General features: G+C 42.5%; 2 protein-coding genes across 2 annotated transcripts in view; one reads left to right on the forward strand and one right to left on the reverse strand.

The window, feature by feature from the left end:
- Positions 1-8130: 8130 nt before the first annotated feature.
- On the reverse strand, positions 8131-16908 carry six4a (SIX homeobox 4a). Its single transcript, XM_064323816.1, has 3 exons — positions 16006-16908; positions 12485-13146; positions 8131-10740 (listed from the first exon to the last, which is right to left on the reverse strand). Exons 1-3 carry the CDS (start codon positions 16731-16733, stop codon positions 10130-10132), a joined length of 2001 nt encoding a protein of 666 aa, XP_064179886.1. The 5' UTR covers positions 16734-16908; the 3' UTR covers positions 8131-10129.
- A 1003-nt stretch (positions 16909-17911) lies between these two features.
- mnat1 (MNAT1 component of CDK activating kinase) overlaps positions 17912-18207 on the forward strand; it is a 51983-nt gene continuing 51687 nt past the window's right edge. The window contains exon 1 of the mRNA XM_064323866.1: positions 17912-18119. Within this exon, the coding sequence (XP_064179936.1) occupies positions 18031-18119 (89 nt within the window). The 5' untranslated portion in view covers positions 17912-18030. The remainder of the gene's footprint in view (positions 18120-18207) is intronic.

The raw sequence follows: 18207 nt of genomic DNA on the forward strand, positions 1-18207 counted from the left end.
TACCCTGGCAGCAGAGCAGAACAAAGTTTGCAGCTCCGTTTCCTCCCTAGAGGACGTCAGGGCTGAAACTGGACCCCCTTCTCCAGTATTACCTGAGGGAGAGGGGCACCTCGATACTAATCAATTATTACAGACTTTTAAAGCCATTTTCATTGAGATCCAAGCACAGACTCACTCGTTTTGGTGAGGTTTTATTTAATCACGCCAATTTTTCCTGTGAATTATTAATGAATCGATAAACAACCCAAGCAATTTATTACATTTTAATACATTATTAATAATAACTTACGATACAATTTCAGACGCACCCACACAGAAAACTGAACGCATGTTTTCATTCATGCATTTCTTACTCGCTGCTCAGTTTTGCTTGTATGATATAATAGCTTGAAACTGTAGCTGGATTGTGCAGGGTGTTTATATTGTTTCCTGCTCAGAAGAGGTTCAGATATTCAGATGCGAGGGACAAGCGCAGGCTAGAGTGTGTATTCGCGAAGGGTGCACCTGATCGAAGGGCAGCGGCAGGTAATTTTTGTTAAATAGCTTCTGGTGCAGTTCCTAGTTGCTAAGATTAAGATAATGAACGTGTTAAGAATCTAAAATTCTTTACATTTAGTGACAGGCGTGCGTTTAAGGGCTCACTTAGAACAATACACACTCTATCATCAGAGATTACCTATTGTCAGCAATTTGATTCTGGGGTGATAGCACAGCTCTCCGAGTTAATTGCGTCTTTGTTAATATATGCTGTGGATTTGTTCATTTGAATGCATAATCCCTGTATTTCCAGAACACACATTCCAAAGCACACAAACAATAGGATCGTGGGAGAGAGCACGATGGATTGAAGATAGACGGCTTCTTAAACGCAAGTGAGGACACATTTTTACGAGATGAGTTTATGGCAGCTCATTATTTTTTTTACCCGCCATGCACGCGAGATTGCGAAAGACCAGTAAATACTGCACTTGGGATTTTAAGAGGGTGAAAAATAGCAATAACTATGGTACACGGTGCTTAAGATGCATATGCTATGTTTGTAACCATATATCTAAATATTTCACTTTTTGCAAAGCCTTATATTGGTGAAACATCATATGCACCGAGCCGAAGCAGCATGTGACTGAAATACAAATCAAAACATTTTTCACAATTACACCGCAAAATTCCCCAAATATGATGAAAATGTAGCAACCAAGAAGAACGAGATTCGTTTGAGGTCATGATGACAAGTACAGCTATACTTGATGGTCCTGCCAACTGTATTGTGTATTTCAAGGCAATTGTTGGTTCATCCAAAAGCTCGGTTTTTTTTTTTTTTTGTGGGGGGGGGGGGGGGGGAGTTTACCTGAAGCGTTTGTATCATGTAATTGCTGAAATAAAAGCGTAGGGGTTTTTAATGTTGATTTTTGAGTATGAGGACAAACAGCTGCATGTAGAAGTTTTCCGGACATTATGCGAATTATTGCAAGCAAGGCATCTGAACATTCCACTTGCAAATCTGAAATAACGTATTAGCATATATTTAAGTTCACAGTGCTTTTTATATAGGGGTCCTGTTTATATCGGGTTAAAGAATATCTGTTTTATCCGCTAAAAACGGTTTCACTGATTTTTCTCTCTTACCCTTTTCTTTCTCTATACAGTGAAACCTAAAACCGGTCCATTAGTAAATGAGTTCTGTGTTTCGCAAGCTCTTTGCAGCCCAGCCGCTGTTTTAAAGAATAGATCACATTTCTTTATCTTCATCTAGATCTGCAACGTGATACCAGGGCAACACGACGCACACAGCCACTCACACAGAATGGGTTTTCTTCTTTATAAAATGATTTTCGCTCAGAAATTGAACATATGCACAATTTTTACTCTTTTAGAATAAAAATAATTTAGATGTACACCTATTTCGCATTCTTGGTCTTTATATGAAAATACAGCCGTTTTAACGGGTTTTGAACAATCCTGCCACAGGCACCTGTAAAAACAAACCTTGTCAGTGCCTCGAGAGACTTTGACACGAGGAGGTTCCTGAAAGCTATCCCGTTTTGTCTGTCTTTGAGGATAATACAGTACATTCACCTCCTACATGTCCAGAACAGATAACTGACGTAGGTTCCACTCGTCAGAAGAAACAATGTATACATTTCGTACGTGCTTGTGTTTACTGAAGCTTAGAATAATTAGCTTGCCGAAAACGAAACACACACTTGTGGTATGATTGAATATACAGACCTTCAGAGGAAACAATTATGTTTATATGCATTTATAGGGCCATGTTTTTATGATAATTGTGGAAATGTATAATCGGACCATAATGTGTTTTTTATTTATGTTAGTGCGTACTTCAGTTATTTATATGTATTAACTAAATGCGAAAATCTCAGGGAACTGAATTAAAATATATATTTTAGCTATATGTAGCTATTATCAGTGATTATTTCAATTTGGAAGCGTATTCTTCACTATTTCTACCTGTACAATTGCTTCGGTTTAGTTGCAAAACTAGAAAAAACTAGAAATTGGACTTATTAACGTATTAATTTATTATTCATAACTTAAACATGAGTGAAAAATGTCATTGTTATGTCCCTTTTCATCTTCATTTGAGTACCAAATGCGACCACTTACTGATGATATTTGAATTAAAGACATTTTATTATGTGGATATTGTAGAGGTTTGTTTTAACGAGCTCAATGAACTTCACATTTATTGAACGAAAGATATAATTTACAAGTGAGATCAGACATAGTTCCTAAAATATTAAAACACAGCACTGGAAACGAAATGGCAGATGTCGCACAATGAAACTTAATGTTTCATTCCAAGAGAGCATAAGAAAATGCAGTTCCAGGCTTCATATTGAATTCTTTCAGGAGATCCTTCCATCGTTGAGAGAGTAGAGGGAGATTGCTGAACACACGCGGGCATTTATGTAGCCTGTTTTGCTTTGGAAGCATATAAAATGGGTGGGGCGAGGATCCTACTAGTTTATTTCAGTGTATTTAAAATTTTGCCAATGTTTGAATGCAAACTAAGCCCCAAACAAAGGTCATTCTAATTGAAAATGGAAAAGTGAACGGAGGTTAGCGAGGCTTGGTCGCCGAACCATTATAGCACGGGCCGCTCAGGCCTCCTAATCAATTCTAATGCAATACCAATTGGGGTGTCTGATGAGCAGCTCTCGGGTTTCTGTAATGTCTCTACCACATTGCGCCGCGCCTCCTCCTTTAACCCGAGAAGCCAAGGGGACGTGCCCATTCTCAGGTCATGATTATTTCAAGATGTGGACGCTTTCTGCCTCTGGGCGACGACTGGCGAGGTCTTTGCTACTGCTCACTTCTAAGGCGGATGGGCCGAGGAATAGAAAAGAAAAGAAAAAATAACCACAAATACATAAGAAACACTCCATAAATGAATATCACCATTATCTTACTTTGCCGGCTTATGAGTCTCTCTCCATATAGTCTTTTATACATGTGTATGTCTTTTTTATGTGGGCTAATTACGAAATGTATATTGTCATTTTGTAGTAAGCAAGACTAAGGAAGCTCAAGAAACAAAGCAATCATTTGTGTTAAATCAAAACGACGATGTCAGCTGTTCACATCAACAGTACAGGCACTATACAAATATTTAAATATATGTGAACCGTATAGGCCTTGCCATTTGTAAGACTTTCCATCTGGTAATATAGTAATGCTTTCACAAAACGGCTTATTTACAGGAGTAGGGTTGTACAGGCAACATAAAATGCTCCCCGTTCAGGCAGCAGAATAACGCTTCTAAAAAGCGCGTTTTCCTGACAGAACAAAATAACTGTTTGACAGCATACCAGCCCTTGTTTCTGTTATCATTTAAGCAACGACTCAAAGCAATAAACAAATGCAAGAATATGTAATAAAATAAAAACACATAGCCAGCAAATCAGACATATGTACCTACATATGTCTTTAATTACCACGACTAAAATGGCTACTGCATTGGTATTATGGCAGATATATTGCCTGTAGTGAGTATAGGCTAGATATATTTTCAAATTCTGCGTAATTCACTTTCTAAATATGAACTCAGAGAAATATAAATGATATACATTATATTAGCCTACCTATTGAACTTGCCTGTGGCGTAAGGATATGGCATGATATTTATCTTATCAATTTTACTCTTTGTACGCCTACTTGAGTTCTATCATATTGATATAAGAAAGCATTAGCTACAAAACGTCTAAAGTGCAGTGCTTAGAATGCGAAGGGTCTCGGAGAGCTCGTAACACAACAAACAATTGACTTAAACAAGTTATATGCAATCGGAGATGCGATTATCAGCTTAACATAATTTCCTGTCACGTTTAAAAATTAGGTATTGGTTAAGAGCACTGCGTTATTTCCCCCATTTAAAAATCGTTAATATTTATAACGATTGCTCTTTTTACTGGCAAGGCCATTGATGCGGATCATTCCAAGTCTTTTACATCAGCAGGCAAGTGCTTGATGTGGCCGTTATGGGAAATGTAATTAAAGCAAGTAAATATGTAAAATGTTAAAGATTTTTGCTGATAATGAAATATGTTCTCTATATCGAAACTTTGTGTAGGCCTATACTGATGTGACCTTATATTTATTATTAATAATTATTTTTTTGAATGAAATACCCTGTGATATTTTTTTATTCGAATTATAGGATAATCTTCTAATGCACGTATATCTTCACAAATGCTGTCAACTCGACTTTGCGCATACTCTGCAGATCAGCATAAGTACCTGAATAAAGTGCTCTATGAATATCGCAGACACGAACAGGTTTGAGGTGTTTATTAGCTTGGACGTATTAACCCATGCTGTTACAGCGCACTGTGGTTTGACAGGGAGAGGGCGCCAGTTAAAAACAAACTACATTGTTTCCATAATGCATCGGCTGAAATATGGAGGCGACGCGCTTATTATTCTACTTGTGGATAATAATGTCAGTTAAACATTTACCTAATTTTAAATGACCTAAGTACAATAACAATAACGTTATTATTATTATTATTATTATTATTATTATTATTATTATTATTATTATTATTATTATTATTATTATTATTAACCTTGGGCTACAGGATACATAGGCCTATAGAATACCCAGGAAATACAATATTTAATGTGATGTTTTAAAATATTTTAATATTAATATTTTAATGTTAACATAAAAATAATTTTTACAGACGCGCGCACGCACTCGCGCACACTTGATTTGATTAAATATTTGTGTATTAAACTAAAGTCTACTGACCGGTACAAAAAAGGGGGGTGGGGGTTGTCGGACAGGTGGCTTTTGGCATGGCGAAAGAAACTGTCAAGCTCAAATGGCTTTCAGACAAAGTAAAACTCCTCAATAGTCATCTGAGAATCTTATCTGTGTCGCTCCTGTTACAAAGTGGGGTTCTGTTCGGGAAATACCATTTGTCCAGCGTGGTGTGGAGATGGAGCGGCTTCCCAGCTGTTCCTTCTCCCTCTTCCTCCAGCTCTCCCATTTCAAGGGAGAACAACAGGCGTGAGAGAGCTCTCTCTCTCTCTCTCTCTTTCTCTCATGTACACAAGAGTGAACTGGTTGTTTTGTATAGGCCTCGTGGTCTCGTCTTTTCGTGCTATAAGCGAAAATGTTATTTTCCAGGTTGAACCCCCATTTCATTTCACTCTTCTCTCATTTCATAGCCGTTGGGCTGAAAAGGAGACTGAGAAAAATTCATCTGACTGGCCAGTTATTTGGCCATCACGTCAGAAAATCACCCATAGGCTATGTGGACTATAGACACTAAAATACACACTAAAATCACTCCCAAGTCTCCTGAATTTGTGGACCTATGTTCTTCCGTGCAATGCTTCTGCATAGGCTTTCTTTCAGGACTCGATGGTAGCCAGTCGATTTTTATTATTATTATTATTATTGTTATTATTATTATTATTATAAATAAAAACAAAACATTTCTCACTATTACACTAGTACAACTACTACTACCTCCACTACCACTAATAATAATAATAATAATAATAATAATAATAATAATAATAATAATAAATATAAGAAGACAAAGAAAAGGAAAAGAAAATTAATTATTTTATTAGTATTAATAATAAAATAATTTCTTCATATTCCATCAGAACTTCGAACAGTTCAAGGTTGTGCCTCATATTTGGAAACTACTGCTCATGCTAAAATCCTACATGTCCAGAAAACAATAACTCTCCTGCTGTTTTCAGGACTGATTTATGTTTTGATGTATTATGCCACCCAGAAAGAAAGGCAGGTATTTCCCTTAAGGACTTCAGATGAAATTTTCAAAGGTCAAATCTTCTGTTTGCCAAAGAAAATTGTTGTGAAGCTATGAAATCTCATAAAATTGCTTTTCTTCTGTGTATTAATTCCCCCCATTTTAGGATGTCATCTATGCCCTTGAAGCCTTCCTTAATGAGCAATATGCTGTGCATGTGTATGTTTGGGGCTGCTAGGGTTACCACACACAATATGAAATACATATGTGGTGTGGGAAAAGGTAAGTACATTACAGTATTGTAGTCTTGAGGCCTAGACAGCCTGCATAGGTGTCTGCCTGATCAGTGATTTCCATTACCAACACTGGGGCTGCTGCAAAACACTGGTTTTCTGCCATCAATTTTCAGACAGGCACGTCCTGAAGGGCAATGCAATGATCAATTTGAATAAGGGCTCTCTCACGCTGTACCCATACGCCATTTTGTCTGAAGACAAACACGAACGTACACCGAAATAGTGGTGGGTCTTTGAACGGCGCAGAACCCCGTGACCTCTGACCCCTCATTAGTGGAACGTAGAGCACTGGAGCACCGTGCTCCCCAGGTCATGTTACATATGGCTCACAGTCTGCTGCAGCGCATTAAATGTCAGCTTTGAAATTTCCATAAGGCCAGGGGTTAGCGTTTTTAATAAGCTCTGTTCTGGGGGTTCCTTCTTCACTGCTTGCCTGTGCGTGTTTTACTGTGTACCTTCGCAACTGTGGACAAAATGACACGTCTGCCTTTTTTTGGATTAGTTTTTTTTTGTTGTAAGAACAGATCTTTTATACATTCAAAGGCAACAGAGTAGATGCTGAGGTAAATTTAATAAGTCCTTAAGTTCTTATTTGACTTGGGGGGTGTGGGGGCAGTTGTCATGATATTTTTTAATTGGGTACATTATACGCAATAAAGAAAAGACAATCTTGAACTTAATGATTTTCCAAATCATGCTATGACAATAACTCACAGTTTGATCACGATCATGGAAAAAGGGCTTAAAAGTGTGCTCACTGTTTCTCAAGGAAATATAACTGTGCTGCTCCTTTTCATCCATGAATGACAAAAAAAGGTGGGGTCTTTTTACATTATCAGTGCTGGAGTTGAAAACACCTTTTTACAAATTCCCCCACCCCTAGCCCTGGGGACCAGGGAGCTCTGAAGTCACATGGCCCAGGAGGTTTTGTGTTGAGCCCCACAATGCCGGTTTCTTACTCTTCAATATTAAAAGAGGTGCTACCTGATACCTGGCAATCAGCTAATCTAAAGCCCATGGCGACGAGGTCATCTACGCACAGGTAACAATACACTGGCTACCCGCCTCCTTTCTGCCTGAGCAGCATTCAACAGGCAGTGAGTCACAGGATCATTGTGTATTGGGGTCATACCCATCACCTGCAGGAGTTCTTCCCACGACGATGTCCCGAAAACCAGAAGAGAGAAACAATGTCCGCCTCACAGGTCCCAGCAATGTTACCGTGAACTACGACAGCCTGGCTTTATCACCGGGCCAAATATAAATCTAATATCATATGATTTCAGGGAAAATATCCTGAGTCACTGGTCTGTCTAAATGGAACAGCGAATGACTCGGCATTTTGGTGATGCGTGATTTAAAGAACCAGCGCACCAAATTTACCGAAGTGGGGACTAGTGGCAGCTCCACTGGGGTGGGTGAGCAAGACTGAAAGGAAGAGGTATTATTGTCGGGCAGGGAGGCCCACAGCTAGACCCCCAGTACAGTACCTCTGGAAATCTCATTGCTGTTTATTTGAGTTACTGGCTGAAACGTGAATGGAGGCTAATGAACTCCAGGTTGCCAGGCATGTGCAAATGATCACCGCAAATTCTAGATTGCAGCGCAGGCTGGTTGGATCAGTACACGCATGTTAAACCTATCTTCCTGGAGCTCTGGCCTTTAAGCTTTTCAAATGTAGAGGAGGAGTGTGCTTCCTGAGCAGAGATTTCATATCCATCAGTGACTTATCAAAGAATCCAAGCGCAACTGAGAGAAGTAAATGAAAGAACCGGCTGCAGTTGTGAAACACTGAACAGTTCCTCGAAAAAAGAAGAAAAAAACCCAATAAAACTACATACAAAGAGTAAAAACAAAAAGTAAGAGTCCTGGACTAAATTGTTCCTGGCAAGTGCAACAAACACTGAGTAACAAAAGCACATGGAGGACATGACTGTTTTTTTCTATATGTATAAATATAAAGTTTTAATGGGGTATGGAGATTTAGAAAAATAAGTTCACATCATTTCAGAATATAAACAGACAGTTCAAGCTCAAAAGTCCTAGTATTACCGTATGCATACAGCTCATCTTTGGTATGAGAAGATTAAGCACGTCTGATGTGTTGCATCATGCCTAATGTACCATCACCCAAAAAAGTACAGCCAAGAGGTTACTAGCCACACCCAGAAGTGTACGTTATTCAGAACACAAAAAAATGACAGAGGGCACATACAAGCAGGACATACTGATGTCACAGACTACACTCACCATGCAAAAGAACAACAGAAGAGAGAGCCCTTCCCATGACAAAATGCATGATAACAGACGCTGCCTACATACAGAGGACCAGACACTGCGCCTACAGACCGAGGCCCTGGACTGTGCTACTCCTCCGGCCAAAAAAGAAGAGAAAAAGAAAAGCGCATCATCGCGCTCACGTCAGTACCTCCCTAACAAAAGCAAAAAAACATGTATTTACATATGTGCTTGCCTCAGACTTGGTACAAAATAATAATAATAATAATAATAATAATAATAATAATAATAATTCACACGGACCCTTTGTAATGAAAGACGGGACTCAACGGACTCGATATATTGCAAAGAGGGCTGCATACAACTGCCATCAGACAGCTGTGATCGAGTGATGCTGCTTATCCCTCTTTCCTCTAGCTGCATAATATTCTGGAGTGACTTTTTTCCTCTACGGTGGAAACGTATCACCAGTTGCATTGAGAGCACTGCTGTTGCGGATGTTTTTTTAGTTTCACGTGTCCAGAGAACAACATCTGTTTCTATTACATTCTTCCGCTCAAAGGCAGATATAGTGCAAGTCAGGGACAGGGTTCCACAGATTCTGACTTTTTTTTTTTTTTTTTTGTCGGCAGAAAGGCACATTTCATTTTTATACAACTCATTTGGACAGCTTCTGTCTCCAAAGTAGGAATCCACGCTATGACATCCAACAGAATGACTGTTGACTGCTGGGGGGGTCACAGTGAGAGACTCTGCCTGTATAACCCTTGAGATGTTCCATAACAGACTGTTTTGCATATTTATCACATTGCTACATACAAACCGCTGTGGTGCAGTCATTCCTTCTCTGTTCAACATAGCAGGCTTAATGTCGTACACTTTTTCAATGGCATACATCTCCTTACTGGGTGGCCTCTGGGGGCAGCTGATGACAGAATTGGTCGGAGGATGTCTTGGTCACATGACTGAGGCCATTCAACACCTGCTCCTGTTCATCAGACTGACCAGAGAGGACGCACTAAGTGTCAACACGGTGGGACTTTATGCACACTTCAATCTGCTTGAAATACATGCGACTACTACATATTTCATATTATAAAATATTATCATGAGCCATTTTCTTTCTCTGAAGACAGCTCCCATAGGTTTTCTTTCAGTTGCAGGAGTTTGTTGAGCTAATCTGACTGGTTAGAGTGCACCATCCAAGGTGTGATTTGTTCACTGACTGGAACACTTGCAAATAAGTTAACACTTCAAGGACTCAAATAAAAAGATTAAAAATTTTAAAAAATACAAATGCCCAACACCCCATTGCTGCTAAGGACAGAGATGAGGGAGCAGAGGTTAAAGGTCACCCATGTCCTCGTCCATTCGCACGGTCTGAAGTTTGGCCAGCTCTTTCTCCTCGGCCTCCATCTCACCACACATGACCCTCACCATGTCGCTCATCCCAGCTGCGCCAGCCTTGTCCTCCGTGATGGACAGAAAGTTGCCATTCAGGCTGGGAGTGGACGAGTGGACATGAGCGTGATGGGGCAGGGCATTATGGTCACTGTAGTCTGACGGGAGCAAGTGGTGGTGCGTCTGAACAGTCTGGGCCCCTAGGGAGGAGCTGACGGAGAGCGTAGTGTAGTGTCCCGGCACAGCGCTGGACGAGCTCACCACGGAGATCGCCGAGGCCTGGCTGGCGGGCAGGGCCCGGCTGGAGTTCAAGGGGGCGGCCGAGTAGCTGAGCTGGCCGCCCTGGTCTAGGTGCAGGCCCGGGGGGAAAGCGTAGCTCTCCCCCTCCACGGGCTCCTGTTTGATGATGGGCTGGGCGGCGTTGGCCATGGTGTAGAGCACCGTGCTGGGCTGCAGGGGGGCCAGGACCAGCTTGTCCTGAGGCTGCTGCTGAAGGGAGAAGGAGGAGTCGCCGCCCGGCGAGCTCACCACCACGCTGCTCAACGGCACGCCACCTGGATGGGGGGAGGGGACAGCACAGCTCACGGTCAGCCGCGGCACAGCGCAGGTTACACACAGCCTGTGCCCACAACAAGCCCTGCCTTCTGCCTTTGCTACGGCAAACCCCGTCTTCATCCGAGTAATTACAGAGCAACCGTGCCCAGTGCCACTAATGTGCCCCTCAAGACGCTGGGGGACAGAAAAACCTGCAGGCATAGCAAAGATTGTATTTTTGTCTTTGACTTTTATTTTCTGTTACTTGAGTCAGATCCAGCACTGCAATGCGATTTCTGGCTCCGTTTGGAATCTGCTTTCCCTTATATGTCTGAATCCTGAACACTGCCTGCTTCCTCTCTCTCACACGTCAATACCGGGCTGTGAGAGTGATGAGCTAGAGAAGTGATCCCTTTCAGCGCTGCTACAGCCGGGGCATTCCTTTCTCACACGCCATTTTTCACCATAAAGAGTCTCTCAGTACACAATTAAAATATCACGACAAAGGAGGCACATTCATGTTAGTAATGCGCACGTAAAACTTTGATACTCCTAACCAGATATGCGGCCATTTCGAGAACAACGTCTCTTCAAAGGCGCACCAGCAGATGTCTCCTGCCAGACCGAGTTGTTCCTGGTCTGTTAGCGAGGGCCCGTGGTGCTAATGGGCTGGCTGACTGCGTGCGGTGCATCTGGCCTCCCTGCTCTGCGTCTCAGCCCTGTCAATACCGCGTAGTGACAGGCCTCCCAGCTCAGATACACCCAATTACTGCCCAGGTTCGGGGTCAAGCTGGTCACTTGACAGAACACACAGAGCTGATTAGAGGAAATTAACATTGTTTCAGTGTCTTGCTATGAGCCTGGAAACCAAACCTTGGGTTTTTTTTTAAATTATTTCTTTTTATATTAAAAAAGGGCTTTGGCTAAACAAATTTAATGTCTGTTTTTCATTGAACTGTTTGGCACAACACACTTCCTCTTAAATCAAAAGTTCAACAATGGGGGCTTTTATTTTTATGAGGCTTGTAAATTATATATTAAAAGAATGATGAAAAATAAAGAGGCCATGTGGATGGGGTAAAAAGTTCAGCGCCTGCTGCACTTTTACAAACATTTCTATAAAAGAAGGGAAATCAGTCCAGCAAGTCGCCAGTTCGACAGCCGGAGAGATGGCGATGGATGCCATATGATGAAAGACACTAGTCGCTACACCTTGCCCGCTCGGCACCCCAGGTCATTGGCACCTTGAGAGGCTGCAGTGCGACACCCAAAACTCTGCCTCTCCGCGCCCTTACCTGCAGCTACACTCTCTGCCAGTAGGTGGTCAGGGAGAAGAGGGACTGGAGCCAGGCTTCATAAAATATTCTGCGCTCATACACTGCAAGTGATGGAACAATTAGCCCGGGCCTGACAAGCCAATTTTTCCCTGCTGCCAGCTATCTTTGGAGGAGTCACAGCCCTACTGCCGGGCTGACTGGAAAACAACCACAAAGTTAAATGAGGAACCGTCTCAAAACTGAACAAGGAGGAGGTGCTGCCAGCTTCAGCCCGGTTACTGCCATCTCATCAATTCTGCCGCTAAATCGTTCACTTTCAGAACAGTGTTGCATATAGACATCAAATGATAATAACAGACCACGGGTCTCAGAGCTGAACTGGATCCGTTTATATTTTCTTTCCTTTGCCTGTGTCTACTCTATATTGTTCTCCTCAATCTCCCACAATGCACTAGTTAACTAGCGTGAGGGACAGCGGCCAACCTACCGTGAGAGGAGGCGGGGGGCAGCTGCAGCGGGGGGAGGCTGTTGAGCAGCGACGCCCCGTTGCTTTCGGTGCTGGGCACCTGCACCAGGCTGTAGTTGCCGAGCTGCAGGGACCCGGCGGAGGTGGAGAAGGTGAGAACGGAGGATCCCCCACTCTGGGAGGCGAGAGTCTGCACCCCCTCCAGCTTCACCTCAGCGCCGCTCACGCCGCCGGCGAAGGAGGAGTAGGGCAGGGGGGAGCTCGCTGCCAGGCCGTTGAGCCCCTTCTCCTGGGCGGCCTGCAGCGACGTGTCCCCGTTGGAGCCCCCCAGCAGGCCGTCAGAAGAGGGGCGCAAGGGGTTGAAGGCCAATGGCTGCGCACCCAGGTTGAGCCCGTTGAAAAGGATGTTACTGGGGGCCTGGATGTAGGAGCTGCCGTTGTGGAAGATGGTGGGAGGGTTGGTGGTCACCAGGTTCCCGTTGAAGACCACCCCGCCTCCAGAGGCGGAGGACATCTTGATGTCCCCGATCTGCTGGATGACCACGCCGCTGTCCAGGGCGCCTGTGATGGGGAGGGCCCCGTGGGCCGCCATCCCGTCTGAGGAGTTGGACAGAGGGCGCGGGGAGAGGTCGTCCTGGCCCTTGCTGGACTCGTCTTCCGTGCTGTGGTTGCCATCGGATTCACTGCATGGACAGGAGAGACGGCAAAATGAAGCAGGCCAAAGCACCGGAACACTAACTGAAGCTTCAGCTGTAATGAGCACTGCTCAGCTAACTATTTCAAGCCTTATATGAAGCATGACACACGGTATATTGCTTCAATTTGTGCAGGGTAGGTCTCCTCCTCTGTACCCCAGTCATGCCTCAGAGGCACAGGGTAGCCGCACTGGTCCCGCGTATTTCACCCAATCGCCTTTCATCCTCCCCTGCCCCTTAACAGCACAGCTGTTGGGTCACGCATCTGCTGGCGACTCTCACAAGAGCTCATTGTGAACGGGGGGGAAAGCTGTGTGCCCCATCAACTTTTACCCCCGCCTTTATCCTGGGGGGCTGCACACAGAGAACTTACCTCCCATTACCTTTGCACTGCTGTACTTCCACTAAAAGTCACCCCCAGCAGTGAATTACAACTGGCGAAATGGCTGTTTTTTTATTGGTGGTTTGTGTGTGTGTGTGTGGGGGGGAGGGGGGGTTGTGAGGGAGGAAAGAGTAAGCACCATATGAGCCAACCAATCATACCCTTGCTCCCAGTGGTTCTAATATGGAGGTGAGAAACTCATGCTTTTACTTTCCCTTGCATTAACATTTCAAATACTAGTTAAGTAAGTGTGTTGTTGAAGGACTTGTGTGGCATAACATAAATAATAATGTTATAATGAATTAATGTAGCGCATTTTAACACATTTGAAGCCCAGCTCATCTGCAAAAGGATTTGAATAGGTTTCTGTTTCTTACAACTGCATTACCTTGTTAAATGATACATTTCTACATTTAAAATAAATAAATATTATATATACATACAGTACATAATATACTTAATTTTATTTCGTAAACAAATTATTTTCATGGTAGTTTGACAATATTTAACAATAGTGATTTTCAGGCATACCTGTCAAAAATTAAGCTGTATGTGAAATACAAGAAATTACAGAAATACAAACTAAAATATATATTTTTTAACAGTAGTTTCTTGTGTTGAGTTTATTAAAACTTCATAAAGAAGAATGATAGTTTTCAGATATGATACTATTTTGAATCGTGTGGATGGTAGCATCCAGAGGCCTCGTACAACGTCCTGTTCAAAGTTGATGGAATATGTACCCCACAAACAGCAAACTGGATTGCAGCTCTTCCAACTCACTCTTACACAAATCCCTCCACTCTAGGGTATTCAAGACAACACCATTTGGCGCAATAAACTCTAGTGACAAATGCCAGTAGTCTTTGCGTGCCAAGCACAAATGGTCAGGGATGTTTATTGGTAGTGCCTTCTGTTGGGACATAGGAGAGGAGTCTGAATATATTTTTATGCTTACTATTTAGAAGGCTTTAAAAAGAATTTAATCTTCTTGGATCCCTATTGGGATTACAGCATTCGTCTTACTAAAGAAAAACGGTTTCATACAAATAAAAATCATGACATGTATTGGGTAACACACTGCATTATAAATGCGACGGCCTAAAAATAAATTGTACTCATAGGTTATAAATCAAATAGCCCGTTCTCTACCCCTGGCGGCACGCTGTAAATTTCTTTAGTGACTGAAACAGCTGCACCCCCATCAGTTTTAGAAAAGCCACAGAGAGCGGGTTATACAAAGAACCCCATTGACTCTGCGGGGCTCTCCCCTCATCGTGCAGACGTTTCCCCTTTACGGGATACTTTATGTTCAATACGAACGTCTTGATTTTATGTCTCTAAAAGTATTTAATTTTCGCCGATGATCGCGACCGACACGTTGGAGTTCAATACTGAACAATTCTCGACTGTTCAATCTTTAGAAATAAAGACTTATAATAGAAAGAATATAATAGACTTCAGTTTGATTACAAAAACGTCCTTCAAGCCGAAGTGCCTTTGAGCGATTTACGACATCGGCTATCGGGGAGGGGAGAAAAAACCGCCTGTAGGAGAGAGAGGTCACCTCCACCAGGTGCGCAAGAGGCCGATTCACAGCGAAAGAAAAACAAAAACTCAAAAACCCGGCTCCTCCATGGGGGTGAGCAAATAATTTAATGCGGCGCTGAGGGGAAGGTTTTCCGATCCCTCTCGGCTAAGAAGAAGAGTAAATAAATACCCTGAGTGATTTACGCGCTATATTGGCGCACGGGATTCAATAGATTTTAAAACACTCCAAAAGTAAACATACACACAAACGAAAACAATGAAGCGTACGAAATGCTAATGCAGACTGTTAATTAGGAAAGTGTTTAAAGCCACAGTGTAAATAATGGGTCGTTAAACTCTTAGCTTATACAAAATACCCTTTTAAAAAGTATTTCTGTTTCGGCTGAATATATTTTGTTTTAAAATAATAAAATAGGATATAGCCCATAAATTGCAATTATACATTTTAGCTATTTTACATTTAAATAGCAGACTATATTCACATTTGTTGCTGTGCGAAGACATTTCTTGTATTTTCGTCCAGACGTAGAAAGCTATCCAGCTCAATATTTGTCCATGGTGGCTGAACATTACAAATGAAACCCGATCTGGACTGAAACCGCTTCATATTTCAAAACACGGGGAGGCTACCGCGTACCTGATGCAATTTCTTATGGTATTATCTCTGCAAATGATTTACTCTGTCAACTCACAGAACGGCCATACCCCATAAACCCAAGAGTGTGCCTACAATTTTAAGTGGACTCCAACGGGGAGAAAGGGGACACCAGGTGAGACGGTGCGTGTAGCTCGTCCAGGCAGAACGCGACGCTTAGGATAAATAACACACAGTAATTCAAAATTATGTGTGGATACATCAAAGTCGAGTTCTAGACCCACAATATTATTAAAATTGATTTATTTTTATTTCTCACCTCTTGGACTGCGCTTCGGAAGGATTCCTATCCCTCTGTCTCCTGTTTTTAAACCAGTTGCTGACTTGAGTCAAGGAGAGTCCGGTGATTTTAGCTAGATTTCTCTTCTCGGCTGGAGAGGGGTACCTATTCTGCTTGTAAAGATCCTTCAGTGCGTTTCGAGACCTCTCTTTGAAGCAGTATACCGTCTCCTCACCGTCCCAGATAGTCCGGGGAAGGGGATATTTCCTACGCAGACGGTATTTATCCACAGCGCCCAGGGGTCTCCCCCGAGCCTTCTCCGCCTCAGTGTACCGTGCCTTGTACCATAGGTCCTGTAGAGAAGAATGGTTTGACGGGCTGAAGCTGTGGTTCTCTAGGATACTGTACAGCTCCTGATACCGAGCCTGGTGGAAAGCCACAAGAGCTTGGGCTTTGAGGATGCTTTCGTTGCCACGTAGTAAGTCACTCTGTGGTAAGGACCATAAAAACCTGGCCAGACGATCCACATTGCCTCCCTGCTGCAGAGCCTCACATACACACGCAACTTGCTCGGGGGAAAAGGCCAGTGAGGAGGTAGCGCTCACGAGAAGTTCAGTGTGGACCGTATCTGCAGCTGAAGTTGCATGCTCCATAGACAACTCCGCAGTATCCAGCGCTAGCAGCTTGATGGTCTCCCGTTTATCTGCCTTAACATTTTCCTTCTTGATCTCATTTGCAACTATGACTTCGTTTGAGGAAGAAGACATTTTTTTAATGCTTCCTGGTAAGTCACTCCTCCTGGTTTCGGCAGTCTTTAGCCGATCAGGTTTCCGTTCGCCATGCAAACGCGATCAGATATCTGGCAGCGGCTGTAAGAGGATAGGTCTCTCTTCTCCTCTAGTACCAACGTGACTTTTACTCCGCAAACTGTAGCAGGAAGGGGGCAACGGGGTCTGTGTCTGCAGTAGAGCAGTCTGATTGGCCATAAAAGGCTCAATGGGGGAGGAGCGAGTGTGATCCTGTTTGTGCTGAGACTGTCAGTCAAATATGCTGCACAATGACTTACCTGCATAAGGTGAACTCGCCGGGGAGGCAGAGCGGAATATCCCGATTGTCCATATTTCTTTCGCATTACTGGTGTTGCCATTGCCATTGCCATAAGGGAAAACTCAATATTTTTTACACACAGACACACACGCGTCCAAATGTCTAGCCTAAATCAAATATCTGATGGGCGCAAAATAAATTAGATGTTAGGAAGGAGAGGCAGTAATTTAAATACAGGCTGTAGCCTACGCACAATAGTTAGGCATATCAAATGAAGCTAATGCTCATTTAAAATTGATTTAAAAAACTGATGATTCTTTATCATTTTGGTAGCCTATTATTAATAGGCTCACAGCTCACGAGTTATACGACTAATACTACAAAATACAGTATTAGCAGCAACAAAAGCAATAATCATGCAGATTCCACGGACTACTATTCGTTCTAAATTATGGTTTGTCTTGAAATTTTCATTATATAATTTTTTTAAATGACAATTAGTTATTTCGCATTCAGTGTAGAATCCTGAGAAATGTCTGTGGTATGTTGAACGTTAAGGGTGATTGAAGTAGGGTGGGCTGCTAATAATAGAAGTAAACCCTGGTAAGCTACATCCAAAGTTTTCCGCAAAGTTTCAGCACCGAGTTGAGCGCATCGTGTAACTGTTAAAACGGTCCGTTGGTTTAAGAATGCGTCCACGCTAAACTAAACATATCACAATCAGTATAACTAAGACAGTATTTAGCTTGTTATTCACTTAAACGAAAGAACGCTTAATGTGGTACATAAACAACAAGTAAGCACATTTCTATTGCCTTGCCTGTCGTGCGTTAATAGACGGCAAGAGCACTGGAACTAAACGGTGGGAACAAAGCTTCTTCTCGGCTATTTCTAGTCCGGAATATATATAACGTGAAGCACCCTTTCCGTTGCATTGGTGGTGGTTGCAAACATTTGCCCATGATCACCGTTAGACAGCTTACTATTTAATTATTTAAAAAATATATTACTGTAAATATGGATGACCAGGGGTGCCCACGATGCAAGACGACCAAATATAGGAATCCGTCGCTGAAACTGATGGTGAACGTGTGTGGTCATACACTGTAAGTGGAATGTGTTCCGTTTGATAGTTTGCTACGTAGGTAGCTAGCTAACTAACTATCGATAACTCTTGTTGGTCAACAAAATAAA

The sequence above is a fragment of the Anguilla rostrata genome, chromosome 1 (assembly GCF_018555375.3).
Source record: "Anguilla rostrata isolate EN2019 chromosome 1, ASM1855537v3, whole genome shotgun sequence".
Lineage (NCBI taxonomy): Eukaryota > Metazoa > Chordata > Actinopteri > Anguilliformes > Anguillidae > Anguilla > Anguilla rostrata.